This window comes from Silurus aristotelis, assembly GCF_946808225.1.
Source record: "Silurus aristotelis genome assembly, chromosome: 3".
In the NCBI taxonomy this organism is placed as follows: domain Eukaryota; kingdom Metazoa; phylum Chordata; class Actinopteri; order Siluriformes; family Siluridae; genus Silurus; species Silurus aristotelis.
In genome coordinates, this window is record NC_139576.1 from 21,098,911 (window position 1) to 21,116,075 (window position 17,165).

The following is a 17,165-nucleotide window of genomic DNA, read 5'->3' on the forward strand; positions in this document are numbered from 1 at the left end:
ATTTATGACCAGGTGACCCAATACTTTTGGCAATATAGTGTACTTCGAAACTAATTACTTCATTACCATATTCCTATCTCTGTGTCTAATGGAACAGGGACAGCCATTCTTCTAACACTTTTTTGCTGCAATACAGTCTAGGAATAACACATGCAGGACGTTTTGGAGACAAAGTAAGGAATCCTAGATTGAGACTGTTTGGACATGCAGAGGAGGGACATGGGCTATATCGGTAGGAGAATGCCTGTTTGGACATGCAGAGGAGGGACATGGGCTATATCGGTAGGAGAATGCTGAGGATGGAGCCACCAGGATGGAGGAAAAGAGGAAGCTCAAAAAGGAAGTTTATGGAGTGAGGGAAGGGAAGACATGCAGTGAAGGAAGATATGCAGGTAGTTGGTTTGAAAGAGGCAGATGTAGAGGACAGAGTAGTAAAGAGACGGATGATCCGCTGTGGCGACCCCTAATGGGAGAAGCCGAAAGAAAAAAAAAAACATTGTAGGAAAAAATTATAATAAAATAAAGTCGAAAATGAGCTCGGACACAACTATTTAAGTTGTACGTACGTAAGATGCATCTACCATCTGCAATAGATGAATATGCTGTAATGAACCTGAATCCTAACAGTAGGCCAAAAAGTGTTTGAGTATACCTGCATCTTTGGGCTTTTGAGAGCTTAGAAAGCTGGGCATTCTGTGCAGTTTGTGGGGTCTAGCTGCTCCATCCTAAAGACCAGACATTGCAATTTGTACACATGATGCACATATTAATGTACACAAATACTACCATTATTTAATTTAGTAGTAATATTTTTACCTTGGCACTTTTAAATACTCAATTTTGACTGGTGTTGGTTAACTTAACTGTAACAGTAGTGGTTGTAAGAATGATCACAGGTTTTTCATAATAGGCTCACTCTAATATACTGCTGTTTCTCAACCTGCTCACTGGAATCCGGCAGATACTACGTAATCTAAGACTAATAATAAGCGGATTTTAGAAACCTTCTATTACTCATTTTGGTAACAAAGAAAATGATATACTTATATAGACATTTTGTATCATTGATATGGCTAGTTTTACAAAAACTGTGTAATGGGCATGATGTCTCCTGCCATGAGAGAGACTTTAAGACAAAGGTCTCTGCATTATTAACTCTTTACCATTTGCAAATTAAAGTAAGAGGCTGGTAAAGAGACCTCTGTTTAAAGTTTTGATAAAGTAAATGAGAATTTTGCTAATTAATAAAAAAAAATTATTTTGTGGTATAAGAAGAACAAAACATTTTAGGATGTATTGATACAGAAAAATATTCAACTTCATGGTGGAAGATCTGTCATTTTGCAAACCATCTCAACATTATCTTCCTGTTACAGCACATCCCTAAAGTTTTCATCCTTACATATTGAACCAGTTTCATTACCAATAAAACTCTGCGTATCACATAAAATGGAATACATTAGTAAATAATGCAGCAGCTGTTCATTAGAGGCAGCTGGAAAAACTATTAGTAATTGCATTAATGTTAAGTAAATGTTAGCTTATAAACAGAACATTAGTAAAGATTATTACAGTAATGAAAACAGCAGTAGTAATAAATGGTTTTATAGTTCCCTGGGATTATCAGTGGTTTTTAAACATACTTACAATCAAGTGTTTCAAAGGCTCAATAAAATACACATGAATGCCATCATCAAACATGCCACTGGCAGCAGCAAAAAGAGAGAGGAAAAATAGCACTGAGAAGTAGTACAAGCACTTTTTTTTAGATGTGGATTTTATGAAGTGTGATTCTAACAAAGACTAATTGTTGTGTTTATACTCACTGCAAGCCATCACAGGTTGATAGTGCTACACTAGATGCTTCATTCCCTCTCACCTGGCCACGGTAATAACAGTGCTCTCCGCCCTGAGAACAAACACACACACACACACACACACACACACACACACACACACACACACACACACACACACACACACACACACACACAATCTTACTGCAGGCACCTTAAAATCTTACATAGATCATAAATCTTACAAAAAATTGCCTAGAACAGTGTTTGAAATCAAGCTGTAGTTCATATCATGTCTGAGCAGGGTAAAAATAGCAGGAAACAGAAAAGCGATTAAAAAGTCACAAGTAGAAAGCAGAGCTGCTTTATTTCATCTGGACTATTGTTCTGTAGATTAGATTTATGTGCCGGGTCATCAGATTTGCGAGAGAGGCCATAATAACAAAGTAGAGCCAAGAACAAGTAAACTGAGAATAAAATAAGAAATCAAAATAAGATGTATGGTTAAAATACTGAAATGAGTGTAATTAAACCATTGTGATCATGATAATTGCTCTCACAATAAGTAGCATGTTTGAGTAGTTACAAGGACAAAACAATTTTATTAGGTGAATAAAAAAGGCTGCAGTTTCCAACCAACTTTTACAATATTCCATAATACGATTATACTAAAGCATTTCTTCAGTAATACATCACAGTTGCTTCTGAGACATAGATACCTAAAAGTCAGTTAAATATCGCCAGTACAATGCTGTCATATTCTCTGATTATTAAGTCAAGGTTATATATCCTGTCCATAAATGAGTACTCGCTATGTTTATTTGACATTACAGTCTAATTCTCTCTCACCTCTCAGTAACACTCTCACAACAGTGTTTATCTTTGAGTCACTTTCTCCCACTCAATCTCTCATTTTCTCCTCTCCCACGCTGCCAGATTTCTCACACTGCATTATTCCTGCAGAGTAATGTCTAATGGTCATGGGATCTGAGCTGCAGCAATGCTGAATCAGTGACTAATCATTTTGCCTTACTTAATGCTGTTTAGCTCTATCATTCTCTTTATTATTCAGTTTCTCTCTCTGTTTTAAACTTTCATTCAAAGGTAAATTTAGCTCATTTTTTCTCTGCTTGCATTTGGCTGCTACTTAGCTGTGGTCACAAAGAATTACTTACGCTTGTATTACCACCTATAGCAGTACTTACAGTGTCTTAGCAGTACAGTATTATCAGTATTGTTCTGAAAACGTACAATTTATAGACACTGGTTTTGTGAATGTTTATAACTGTATAATTTGTGATGAGTACTAAATGTAAACCAACGATCTTTAATTACTGTCTAGTAAATGATTAAATTAAGCAGCAGACATGCTCAATTTGTTCTCATCATTCAGATTATTAGTCCTTATTACACCATAAATGTGCATTCGTGAAAGTGTATAACAAGACAGAAAACAAATTGGCATGGAATCTTCCAATTTCTGAGACAGTGGTAAAAATTGGCCTTTTTAAACAGAATGAGAAAAGTTCATTTGATTGCACATGAGAGTAAAACGTTTGTTAATTCTAATCAAACTCATTTGAAATTTTACCACTAATGCCTCTGCTGATGGTCCCAAAAATGTATATATTTCTTATACACATATATATATATATTTCTTTAATATATTTGCCTATTCTTTGTCTGTCTTATTATTGATTCCCATCCTTTTCCACTCTCTGTTCCAGAATTGATTTGAAAATGAGGCTTATGATCACTGATGCTAAAATGAGCAGCTCGTGTATTACAACTTTAAACAACAAACTGTTTGAACGAACACAAAAACCTCTGCTGAATAAAAAAAAAACCCCATTATGAGTCAATAAAAAGGTCATTAGAGTAAAAGCAGCAGGCTGTAAGAATAAACCACTACCTTCGACATGATGGGTTTTCCTTCCTCATAGTGAATCTCCACATAATCGGAGGATAGTAGGTCACTGTAACACAGACAGAAAACAAATGTAATGACTTTCTACAGCAGTGGGTTTCCTCTGCTCAGTATTCATATTCCAGAGCACAATATGAGAATCTCTGATAGAAGACAATACTGTAGAAATGAAGTTAGACAATACTGGCTTTCTTGTTCATGCACATTAACACTAAAGCAGTTGTAGTGTTCAGAAAAAAACAAAAAAAAAACAAACAAAAATAACCAAACATCATAAATCCTTAATTTCTGCAGTCTTTTTAAGTAAAGGACAGTTATACTGAACCCATAGTAATTATAAATGTGACATTCTGATTATGTTTTTTGGGGATGTGCATCTCTATAACTGAGGCTGATGCGATTTGCATCTCGATGCATAGCCAACAATACGGTACATTAAAAACACATATAAAGCAGCTACTAATAAATACGATACGATTCACCCCTATTACGGTACAGTACGTCCAATTTAGCTTTGATTCAACACGATGCGATTTAATTCAATAAGATGCAATGGAAAACAATATGATGTTTGATGTGGTACAGATCACTTTTACTTCTTTGGTTCAGACAGACAGCAAACTATAAATGTACTCAAGTGCCTTCTGTTTTGTAACCCTTTAACAAACAGGCGTTTGTAGTTCAAAAAAAAGCACAAATTCTAATAAAACCAGACATTCTATTCCTGTACTGTCTCCAAGAAGATGCAGCTCTACCTCTGCCATGTTAATCTATATTCTATGAGGCTCAGGACACACCTCGGTCTCTGGTGCTGAGAGAACGCAGTGAGAAAAAGTTTAGCCAAGGGAAATCTGTTGACATAAAATATTTGTCACAAATTATTGGTCACTTTCAATCTAAAAGTATAGCGCAGCTACTAATAATATGTAGATAAATCGTTTTTACTGACGGAAAATGTTAAAAACAATGCATCACAATAAAAATGGCAACTTGTATCCATTGCACACTTTTTTAAATCGACGCATCACATCCGCAACTTTTATGCCAATGCACCATCCCTAATCTTTATATTTAGAGGTACATATTGGTTTAGCAATCTGTGTTGCAGTGCCACTTAAACTGATAAAATGCTGTAAATGTAAATAACAGCAAAAACCATGAAATATGATTTCCTTTCGACAAACTTCGGTTAAACTCCTATTCCCAATTAACTTTTACTGATTTCTATTGGAACAAACAAACTCTGCAAAGTCTGGCTTCAGCACTGGGTTTGTGATTATTCCAAGCTTTTTCATCTGCCTGTTTGACCATAGACTTGTTTTACATTTGCTGAGTTGGTCTTACTTAATGCCTTTTTGCTAATTGTCTGACCACTTGCCTGCCTTAGGTTTCAAAACATTGCCTTGCATTTTGGCTCATCTGCTGCAACTGTTTTAATGAAACCAGGACACCTAATTGCATCTATCTATCTGCATTATGAAAGAAGACTTCACCTGGAGAAAAAAATATACAGAATAAGCAGGCTAACATTAAGTCAGTCAAACCCTTTTTGCTCGAGGCCATAGAGCCTACAAACAGCAAAAACAACCTCTGCCACCCATATTATATTAGAAAGCCTTGCCACTTCACTTTTTCAGCCGCTCGTCACTTTATGAGATGTTTCCAAGTGCCTACATTTCCAACTTTAGTATTTACAGACTTTCTCTTTTTACGTCTGGCAAAGATGAAGTACACTGTTTACTAGAAAGGCCTTTTACTGGGCCACTGGTGTCTGGATGAATGCAATGCTTTGAATGAGTCTAATGTTGACAAGGGAACAGGTGAACAACTGATGTCATGTCTTTAATTTGAGACTTCAGTGCATCCACTAAAGGTTCTTATTCATACTGTACACTGGCATCAACATCAAATCCCAAGAGTATTACAGGATGGACAAATAATTTGTCTCCTCATTATCATCAGACTTGCTTGCCTTATAACACAATTATCGTAGCTTCCATGTCTATAGAAAAAGAATGACATCTGTATGTTGGATTCACCGGTTCTACACCACCCTCGTCAGTGTTCTACCTGCTAACTTTTATTTCAACGAATGCCGTCATCGAATAATTGGGCTGCACAAGATGTGGCTTAGTGTGATGGCAAGATAACCCCTTTTTGAAATGGCAGAGAGTACAGGTCATCCGGCAGCAGGAAAAAGTGTGCATCACAGATGAAGGTGAAACATCAGCTCGGTAAGTAAAAACTGTTTAATCCTCATCATGTGAAAATGGTGTAGTTTAATGAAGTGCTATTGTGTAAACTGTTTGCTTGTAACTTCTGGATCTGTTCTGTCGTGACTCGCGAGCATCAGGTTGCGCAATCAGCTCACTCAAGACATAGTGATGGATTCAATTAAAACTGTGCAAACAAACACTAAATCTAATAACAGCAGCAGTAAATGATTACATTTTTATTTACTGCTGTGGATTTCAGCAAATGATTTTGCATTTGTACAACAATGTATATGTTTTCCTTGCTTTTTATTCAGGCCTGTTAGCATTGCCTGTGTTTCTCTGTTCCATTTTTTATATCATTTGTCTATTACAACAGTAACTTATCTGTTTTCAAATATGATTTACATGTATTATTTAATTATTATACAAAATTTAATTAATTATATATTCTAGATGCTTATATGTTCACAACCGAGCAAAATGTCTGTGTATTTCTTTTTAAATTGTCAAAACAATGTTGTATTATATTTTATATATATTTTTCAAAGCATGTTGTTAACTTGCCATCTGCAATTATAATAAAAAAAAAAAAACTACAAATGGTAATTTTCAAAATAGTTTCACCTTACATACTTAAATGCTGTTTTCTTTTTTTTGTTTTTACAAAAACAACCCAGCATGAGTGAATTTGTTGAAAGAGAAATCCCCAATGCACTCCTCAACAAGCAGCCACTATAAGCTTTAAAATATCTACATTAAAGATCATTCATCTTAATATATGGCTTTTGCATTTTTTTATGTACACTTTTTACATAAATACCATGAATTAAGGTTTTATGTAGTTATAATAAGCAAAAGATAGAATAAAAAAATAAAAAAATAAATGTATATATATATATATATATATATATATATATATATATATATATATATATATATATATATATATTTTATCCAATTAATCAATAAAATAAATAATCAATTATCAAAATAATTTTTAGTTGCAGCCCTGCGTAAGACTCCATTTCTCCAGTAGAATATATATATATATATATATATATGATAATGCCATATGTCTTCCCAGTACTCATTATTGATGTTCACATGACATAAAAAAATACACATTCACATTGATGGCATTCTAACATTCTTAAACTCATTTGCAATGACGTTACAATGACTGATCCAGAACATCTAGTGGAGAAGTGTCAGTTTACAGCAACAGCACTACAATGTTGTTTAAAACGATAGGAATCCTTCATTTGTACTAGAACTGCTGGGAATGAACAATCTATGCCTGGTACACAGCAATGATGGAAATATTAGACTGCTGGGTGCTGGATTCACCTTCAGCTCTTATGTCCTCTAACACTTCCTCACAGGCTTCTGAGTCTGACTCAGCGAACACACACACACACACACACACGCACACACGCACAAAATAGAACATTCTTTTAATTTGCTCTTTTCGGCCCAGATACATTTTTCTTCAACCTTGTGTAAATGTTTTCAGGGCACAAACAGTTTCATCACCTAAAATGCATTCTTCGCTTATGTATATATGTGTGTGTGTGTGTGTGTGTGTGTGTGTGTGTGTGTGTGTGTGTGTGTGTGTGTGTGTGAGAAAGAGAGAGAGACCTCACACACTCCAAGCTTTAAATATAGGTATCCAAATATAGAATGTGTTGGACAATACAGATCGGATTAAAAGTATTTTTAAGTTTGGGGAGGGTGTTGGGAAATTGTTTATGTGGCAGGCTGCAGGTGAGAAAGTGTAAAAAAACAGAAGGACTAACTGAGACAATGCTGTTCATCTGTGTTCTCTTAAATGGTTTAAAATAACTTAAATGGGACAGTATGTTCACAATTATAGTTGTCTGTATTCAATTCTGTATTATTTCCTTCAACAAACGTGCGTAAACAAACTGCATTAATGGATCAATTGGCAATTCAAAACACGTCTTTTTCAATTTCACAACCCAAACACACCTCTAACCTTACATAAATCTCCCCATTGACTGGACAGGAATCAGCAAAGACCCAATTACACATGCTCCAATTGACCGATCTGTAAGTTCCTCTGTTCCTCTGCAGAGGAGAGGCCGGAAGCGTCTGAGCGCAAAGTAAATTTAGTTTTTGGCTGCGGCGCGATGTGGACGACTAAGCAGAATTGTGCAGCACAGGTGCAGTGAGAGGAGGAGGCCAGAGCAGCACTATAGGAGCAGAAGTCACTGGCTGCATGCAGAGAGATTTCTATATTTAGATCAGATCATTGCTGCTGCACAGCCACAGCAGCAGTGATTTTACATTTGATGTCACATACTAAGTGCATCGACTCGAAGGCTGTAATATGGATAGGATTCTTAAAGTGGGAAAGGACTGCGCTGTCCTTTTTCTGCAATATTATACACCAACCATTAAAACAAATACCCACAATTTACACCACTATATATGTCTGAATCACCGTATCACTAAATCAATGCATCTAGTCCAATTAAAAAATTTGCAAGTTCCTTTATATGTGTAAATTTTCTCTTTTGAAATTTAAGAAAGATGCAAGGAAGCGTGAGAATAAAAAGAACACAGAGAGTTAACATGCACTCAGTCATTTACATAGAGTTTCTCTTCCGCATATCAATGAAGTTAAAGGACTGGCAGGGACACGATTCATTCTCTATTCAATTGCTGTAATCAAAGTTACTCAGGACATGAGCCAGCAGTCCCTACACCCACAGATAGCAGCTCTATCACACTACTGCTCTGACACCAACAAGGGAATGGGGTACGAGTGATATTTAATTAAAGAAAGAACAATAGTCATCATTCATGCCTGGCAGATATTCAGTTGCATCCAACGTGGAGCCTGTGCTGAATTTTTACCCTTTTAAAGTCTCAGACTAATAATTAGTTATTCAACTTTAAGCACACTATTCAGTACATAGTTATGAAAGCCTGCCAGTCTGGCCCTTCTAATTGAGGGTTCAATCTTCTGTACTCACTGCATCTGCTTCTTTTCCGTTAATGGTTAAGTTCAACACTTAACACACGTCACACTTCAATAGTTAGTGTCATCTCAGTATTGAATGTCACATTATAAAGACATACTGAAGTCTTAAGGGATTTGTCTTAATACCTTAATCTACTTATTAAGGATTCTATGGTAGGTACAGCTTCATAGTGTAAATTAACAGAAGTATTAATTATGTATTGCTCAATTCTGCCCCTTAATTAATATTCAATACATATTGTAATTATAAATTTTCATATTGAAATATTAAAACAGTTCAAAGTAAACAAGTATCTGGATCCTGCTAACAAGTGTTTGTTACATTTACATATTGAAAGCCTCTGTAATTAGTCTAAAACTACAAAAACAATGGAATAAACATTACATTGTGCAGACATTTATGATGCCCATTTCCTATAACATAGACCATCTGTACTGTAACCCTGTCTTTTAGATGGAGCCAGCATACATTATATGTCTAGTATTGACCAGGCTGTGATAATGTGAAACCTGATACACTAAGTATGTGTACATGTGTGTAGTGAATGAAACAATACACAATCGTTTTGCTTCACCTTGAAATACACAATAACAATGCTGGACCTAGAAAGAATGGTTGAGAATATAGATCGTTATAATCCAATACTTACTTGTTTAATGTGATGTCTAGTATGAATCTAGATCCAAAAGCTTCAAGCTGAAAACTGGCTTGAGCCAAATGAACTACCTAATAGAAGAGAGCAGGAAAATGTAAGAGAATTTATTTAGGAACTCCCTAATTCAAATTATCCCACAAAATCTTGGGTCACATGAACATAATGCATTTTTGCCATTACACCGTTGCAGTAGACTGAGCTTTGCATCATGGAGCTTGCCAAGAAGATTAGCTGCAGCCAGCTGCCAGACAGACAAAAGGCAGATTCCCCCAAGAGGAAAAAAAAACCTTACTGCAGTCTTCTAAGTTCAATATCTCTAGCCCCATATCTCTTACCTTGACATCCTTAGTAAAGCTATTACACTGATCCCCAAATGCACTATAATTAAATTTGCATCAATTACTTTAACTGGGACAATAATGCACACACTAACCTGGCCCTGCTGGCCGGGAATCTTGGTCTGAGTGTTCAGGTTATGGTAAGTGCTCTCAGATTCCTCGTTCAGGTAGTAAATGAGGCGAGAGGGGTATGTGATGGTGTGCTCGGCCTCCTGAGTGCTCCCATTGTGTGTGGAAGGTGGTGCAGTGGCATCCTGCTCCACCCGCACTGACACAGCATCCGACTTGTTCTTCACTGACACACACACATCCACAAACATATATATACACATGAAAAGCAAGAATTACAACTCTAATTCTACTGGTTAAAGTAATAGATAAATTGACATGGAGTAATATATATAACTTTTGAATATATTGCAGAAATGAAATATAACAATCAGAAATGGTGTCGCACGTTTGCGATGACAGCGTAATGTATTTTGTTGTCGAGATTATCCTACGTAATCTAAAGAAAAATGATGATGATGCATCAGTAGCATAAATGACTCATTCATACTCGCTCATTTGTATTGACATAAACAATCATTTAAAAAAAAAAAAACAGTTTTATTTAGGTTTTAGGTTTTCCAGATAGCTCACACCAAATAGCTGAACATATTATGCATATGCTTGCAGAATACATCTTATGCATTATGCATCATCTAGAAAAACGCATTGTGACTGTGATAAGCATCAATTCTCCCTCCCTTCTCCACTCAGGACACTTTGCTCCTGTACTGCCCTCAGCATCCACACTCAGGATGTCCTTGTTCTAACCCAACCCAAAATAAATCTACACATGGTACTCTCTCTCTCTCTCACACACACACACACACACACACACACGGTGCAGCAAGCCCCTGCAGCAAGCCCCTTCAGCAAGCTGTAACTGTAGGAGTTAATGACAGCAGGCACTATAAGTTAGGGTAAGGTACATACCGCTCTGCGCTGTCGTTACAGGCGACTGCAAGCCGGAAACCAGGATGGTCACGAGCAAAAGGAAGAGAAGCGTCCGATGCATGATTCATAGTTATCGGTTTGAATAGTGTTAGGTCTGCGCATGCATACGGCGAGTACCCATCCTAGTGTCACTAGTGTGAGCAGCTCTACATAGTCTATGCAGGGTGCTGAAGCGCAGCGCAATGCGAGGCGGTGGCCAGCTGCCCGCAAGTACTGCTGCTCCGTGAGCATGGTCGAGCTCATGAGGGCACTGACTGCGCCACACTTGCGCAGAGCGGGTGTCTCATTTGTAGTCTACTGAACGTTTGATTAGGGACTTTAGTTTAAAGCTGCAGTAGGTTTATTTATTTATTTATTTATTTATTTATTTATTTATTTATAATAAATAAGTACTATTTATTGGGTCAGTGCAGAAATATTTGTAAAAAAAAATCATGTACTTTGTTGTCAATTTTAGACCCATTAATCAAAAGTGCTGCCACAACATTAGAAATGAAATAAGCCAATGACAATATATATGTGAACTGCTCTCAGCATTGATGTGTTTGAAGCCAAAAAAGGCAAGACTGGGTCAAGGAGTCTCCAAAATGGCAGGCGGTGTTCCTGGTATTCAGTGGTTAGTCCCTACCAGTGGCAGGTCGTGCATTTGGTACCTGGGTCCACCTTCAGTGGACGCTTACCCGACTAAATCCACCTCTTAATGCCACCACTATCACTTCGCAATAATAGAAACCATCAAATCTATACAAAAACGCAATATAACATCGCATGGCATTACAGAGAGAGTGGCATTTTGCATATGGAGGGTGAATACCATTTTACTAAAGCAAGAAACCCAGTTAAAACAACTTCAAACCTCTACATTACCACCGCAACTGTGCCACCTACATCATCTGGATCAGTTCAGAATCAATATTTGTCTAATAATATAACAAAATCATAAAAAAATTGAAAAAAAAAATACAACCTACTCACCAAAGATGCATACTCATAATGCATACTCACATAATTTGCACCGCTCCTCAGAGGCTGTAAGGCAGTTGTACGGCTCGTAGGCACTGGACTGAAAGTGGCGAACAAACCCTTTTTCGAGCTTAGACATGCTAGATAGCTTCAGGGTTGGCCGACTTCTCCTCATGATGTCTAGCTTTTCTCGAAAATGTATTTTTAAGAATGTCCGAGACCAAATAAATTTTTCAGTGGCCTCTTTCAGCAATAAAATGTGCCCTGACACACTGTAAAAATTGTTTAGGAATGGTTTGAGGAAGATAAAACAAGAGTTAAAACAAGAGCTAAACAAGAGTTCAAAGTGTTTACTTGACTTCCAAATTGCCAATCTGATTTGCGCATCTCTGGGAAGCGCTGGACAAAAAAATCAGAGGAAAAACATAAATGAATAAATATATTAACCTTTAGAAATTAAAATTTCTCATTAATTGAAATTAATTATCAAAAGCAATTCACCATTTTCCTGTCTCTAGGTCATGTATGCAAGCCATTGAGAGTTCCATAAAGATAAAACTCAAATTCAAATGAGTGCCCATATACTGTATATCTATACATTCTATCTGCTAGGGTTCCAAAAATGTATTAATTATTTATCTTCCAGCCATGAAAGCAGAAATATTTCTCTGCCTGGGTATCAGAAAAAAGATTACAAAATTCAAATGTGGTGTTAGCATAATATCCTTTTCGAGAATGAATGAAACATCACTAGTAAGATATCTCAAAAATGTAACAAGTGCAGAGCAACTCTAAAAAAAAGAAAATGCTGCAAAAAAGAAAAGAAAAAGAAAGGTCCCTCACACTCATTGGATAAACAGTTTGCAGCTGGAAGATGAAAATATTTCTGAAATGTAAGGAAAAGTTTCAACAGGGTTAAATAAAGTCTGTTTCGAATTAATCATCTGGATGATATCTAATGTTTTAAAATGTTTTATGTCTGTAATGACCTACTGGGTTAATTACATTTATCCATCAAATACCAACATTTGTTTGTTTATTCATTCATTTCAAGTAACTGCTTTATCCTGGTCATAGTTGTAATGGCTCCAAAGCCTTTGATAGAGGCTTTTCATAACCCTAACCCTAACCCAAAAAAACCACGAACCTTGACCATGAACATGTGTGTTCATTGTGCTGCGTTTCTAAACAGATGTTTTTGCAGATGCTGTAGCTGTATGTTTAGAAAAACAAGTTTATGACCTTATGACTAAAGAACTTCTCAAATTACAGGCTGCTCCGGAAGAGTCAAAAATATTAAGAACACACAGTGTCTGTGTGCTGAGTGCCTTTACAGATCAGAATGTACAAAAAAAAGATGCCATTATAAAATAAACTTTTGTCCTAAAATTAAATGAAAATTATCGACCAGCCCCTAGTTTTAAAATACTACTTAGACAAACACAAAAACTCCAGTACTTAGATATATGTTGTGGATAGAAATATATGGCAACATGTTAATTAATTTGTGATGACATTAAGTTTTAAAACTTTAATTGGAACATTGTATAACTGATTATAACCCAAAACTCAAATCCTAAAACCCCTAAAGTTTTTCCTGTTGTTAACCAGGAGGAACCCTTAAACCTACATATGGAACCTATGTTTCCATATAACAAGAGAAACTTTTCAGAGAAGTGAAAACTTAAATAATTATTTTCCTAACAGGGCATTTTAAAATCAAACAATTATATGGTAATGCACTAGATGTATAAATACAGTAAACAAATTTAGTAATACTGACACTGAGAATACTGTGCTGACTATAAAATAACTGTAAATACTGTAAAACTACTCTAAAGCCAATTTCTAATAATTCTGGTCTATTACTATTCATATAAATATGTACACATAATATTTAACAGAATGGTATTTATCATAAAACCAGAATTTCATATATTATTTGCCATGTTATGTAGAAATCTTTGGTTAAAGATCACATTACTCAGATGTCTCAACATTTAGATTTTCTACCATCACATTTATGAAAGCGATAGTTTAGCAACAATCAACTAGCAACAAAGTACTAATATATAGAATAAGAGTCAACAAATATCATTTGTATTGATATGTTTGGCCAGACTGCAGTTAACTAAAATGCAGCAAGTCAGCATCTACTGAAATGCAGTGGGCCATGCATTTTACACCTAGGCCTTCAGTGGTGTCCTACCTGAATCAATCTACCTCTTAATACCACTTATATGACACCACGGATATAGAAACTATCAATAATATACAAAAACAAAGTATAACAGTCATGTGAAAAAGTGAAAATGCTGACATTTTTGTAAGCCTGGGGCCTTGAAATGGTCAAACCGCAGTCAATGGGTGGCGCAGAAGCAGCCTGAGGGAAAAAATATGAAATGAAGAGAATGGGCTATCGGGGGGAATCGAATATACATGGATGGATGACAATCCTAATAAATCTGAGTAAGTAGGAAAAAGTGTAAAAGTGTACAGTGTACATATAGACACTGGTAATAGTTATACATTATATATTTCTATATCTAAAACATTTTACATGTCTAAATGTCTAAACATTTTAATTGCTTTGGGGAAATTCTGGATTAATGTAGCAAGAAAGAATGAGTCAAATGTATTATCTTGGAATTTTGGGTTAGCTGATGTATAACATCTGTTGTTTTTGTTCTCAATTTTTCCCATTTTGTGCAGTGCCTTGTACGCTCCTGTTTAGGGCCCTTTTTCATTACTTGTTAGGTGCAATTTGTTATAGTTAAGAATTAATTCCAAGTTCACTGAATTGAATTATATTGCTGTGACTTTAAAAAGCAAGCTTGTCACAGGAATATTTAAAGCCAATAAATAAATATAACTTATTAAAATTACAAAAAGAAGGAGACAAGCAATACACAAAGATTTTAGTTTATGTTTCGTTGTGCAAAAATATAGGAAAAAAAATGTAAATACTGAATAGTTTTCTAAGCTTGAGTTTTCCACCTGTTAATTGCAAGGAAAAAGTCTGTAGCATTCTGGAGAATAAACAGTGAGAGTTCTCTCCAGTCGCTTATTTAAAAATTGCGCTGACCAAATCAAATAACTACCACATTTTGTCCCCATAAAAACACACAACTTGCCTCTAAGACCCTTTTCCTAATGAAATGTTAAAACAGTCTTATGTCTGTCCATCTACTTAAGTAGACAGGCCCCTCTGGCAATGACTTCTTATTCTTATTTATGACCATCTATCTGAGTAGTCATAAATCCTGTTTTACTTGGTATAGTCTGTATTCTTTTTTTTTTTTTAAAACATCAGACTCAAATTTCACAAGGCTAAGTTTTATACTTATTAATCATTTTTACCTAATAATTTTTGTCATAGCTAGTCTTACTGGAGTCCCTAGTTGCACTCTGATCACATGACACAGTGTCCTTAACTATTATGTAATAATAAGCAGACATTAAAACCCATGTTTCTCGCTCCCTGACACTCCCTCTACTCTTTATCTCTTTTTCTCATTGCAGAGCTAAACGTGCTTCTGGGGTACCAGTGATCCTTCTTCTTTCCAGACCTCCTGATTCATTATGATGCCCTACCTCTGAATGGTGTTCTCAATTAGAGACCCCTCAGTACAGCTAAGAATGGTTCCACATGAACAATCTAAAGATCCATGAGGTGACTGTGAAAGTTTAAACTCAAGAACCATGAAGATTGATCTGGACTGTAATTAATATAAACAGTATATAAACTAATTTAAACTGCTTCACTGGCTTGGGACTGCAACTGCCATGAACAGTTTTGCTTTCAAGTGAATAGCTGATGTTCGACAATGACTTAAAATCAGTGTGCATTCACTGTCCCCCAAATAAGGATCAGTTACGTTCTGAGTCTAGTTCCTCTTAAGGTTTCTTCCTCATATCATCTCGGGGAGTTTTTTCTTGACACATTTTCGACTGGCTTGCTCATTAGGGATAAACTTATAGGGACTTTATTTATGATGCTGACATTTATATTTGTAATCTATTTCTGTAAAGCTGCTTTGGGACAAGGACCATTGTTAATGTACTCTGTTAATGTGCTATACAAGTAAAATTGCACTCAGAGAGTATAAGGGCAAAATATGTGGACACTTGACTATTGCTCTTCCCTCTGCTGCTATAACAGACTGCAGTCATCTCAGAAGATTCTCTCAGAATAGATTTTGGACCATGGCTACAGGTATTTGTACCCATTGATCCACAAGAGTGCATGAGTATATGCAAGATGGTCTGTATCTATTAGGCTCTGGTTAATATTTAGTGTCCTGTTGTGCAGGCCAAGTTCTTTCACTTAAAGCTTGGTAACCCATATTTTGCTTGGCACATGAATGTGAATGGCTGTGTCAATGTCCGGATTTAATTTCATAATCTTCAAATGCCAACGCATTGCAGTTGTGCCAGTCAAGAGCACAAGTATCTAACAAATATAAGTTCATGGCTTTAAAATTTCGAGAAAAAAGTTAAAAAGTACAGAGAAAAGAAAGTATATTCAGGCATAAAGTCGGTATGTAATTTTTACAGCTTTAAACATACTATCATGTAAGCAATATCCTTGACTTTCCCTCTCTCATGGCAAAGAAACCTGTTGGCATTCATGCATAGACACCCTGGGGACACAGTGTGTGTTTGTTTTACTCTTTTAGAATTCTGAAATAATATGGTATTTCTTCATGAACAAACCTGGGAAATGCAGAATTCTGAACTTAAAAGAGTCATTTTGTTTTAGACTATATATTTATTTGTATTTTATCTGTTTTAGCAGGTTTAATTGATTTGAGTTTCAAGTTTTTCTTAAAGCATGCACCCTCTATCTCATTAAAGCCTGTAAAAATATATTGTTAAATATTTCACACTGTATTGTTACATCAAACAAATATGTACAGCATATAAACTTAAAGAAATTGAATTCTTATTTCTGCTCAGTCTGTCATCAACTCTACAGTCTGCATGTGCTGAGCCTGTGTTTGTAGAGAAAACTATAGCCAGGCTGGCATAATGTTTTTTTAACACTCACACCACCCCTGACTACACACACACACACACACACACACACACACACACACACACACACACACAGTCCTTAAATAAAATGTTAACAATGGCCAGTATCTACTTTTCAAATCAAAACACATATTTAAAAAGAATTCAAGCACATATCAGCAGATGCTTTATGGCTGGATCTTTGCTTCAGCATGTCACATTACCGGCCTGAAAGAGTCAAGCA

At 35.8% G+C, this 17,165-nt stretch overlaps 1 protein-coding gene across 9 annotated transcripts in view; it reads right to left on the minus strand.

Moving 5' to 3' along the window:
* Positions 1 to 12,095, minus strand: part of adam23b (ADAM metallopeptidase domain 23b) — a 29,963-nt gene extending 17,868 nt beyond the window's left edge. For 2 of the 9 annotated variants that reach the window (XM_083536780.1, XM_083536775.1), the window contains exons 1-8: positions 11,948 to 12,095; positions 10,036 to 10,235; positions 9,597 to 9,673; positions 3,709 to 3,772; positions 1,827 to 1,909; positions 1,648 to 1,705; positions 653 to 725; positions 567 to 584 (exon numbers count right to left, since the gene is read on the minus strand). In XM_083536780.1, coding sequence (XP_083392906.1) covers positions 567 to 584; positions 653 to 725; positions 1,648 to 1,705; positions 1,827 to 1,909; positions 3,709 to 3,772; positions 9,597 to 9,673; positions 10,036 to 10,235; positions 11,948 to 12,080 — 706 coding nt within the window. In that variant the 5' untranslated portion in view covers positions 12,081 to 12,095. Of the gene's footprint in view, positions 1 to 566; positions 585 to 652; positions 726 to 1,647; positions 1,706 to 1,826; positions 1,910 to 3,708; positions 3,773 to 9,596; positions 9,674 to 10,035; positions 10,236 to 10,921; positions 11,242 to 11,947 lie in introns of those variants that run through there. The other 7 variants (XR_014532720.1, XM_083536779.1, XM_083536781.1 and 4 more) reach the window with 5 other exon arrangements.
* Positions 12,096 to 17,165: the final 5,070 nt, after the last annotated feature.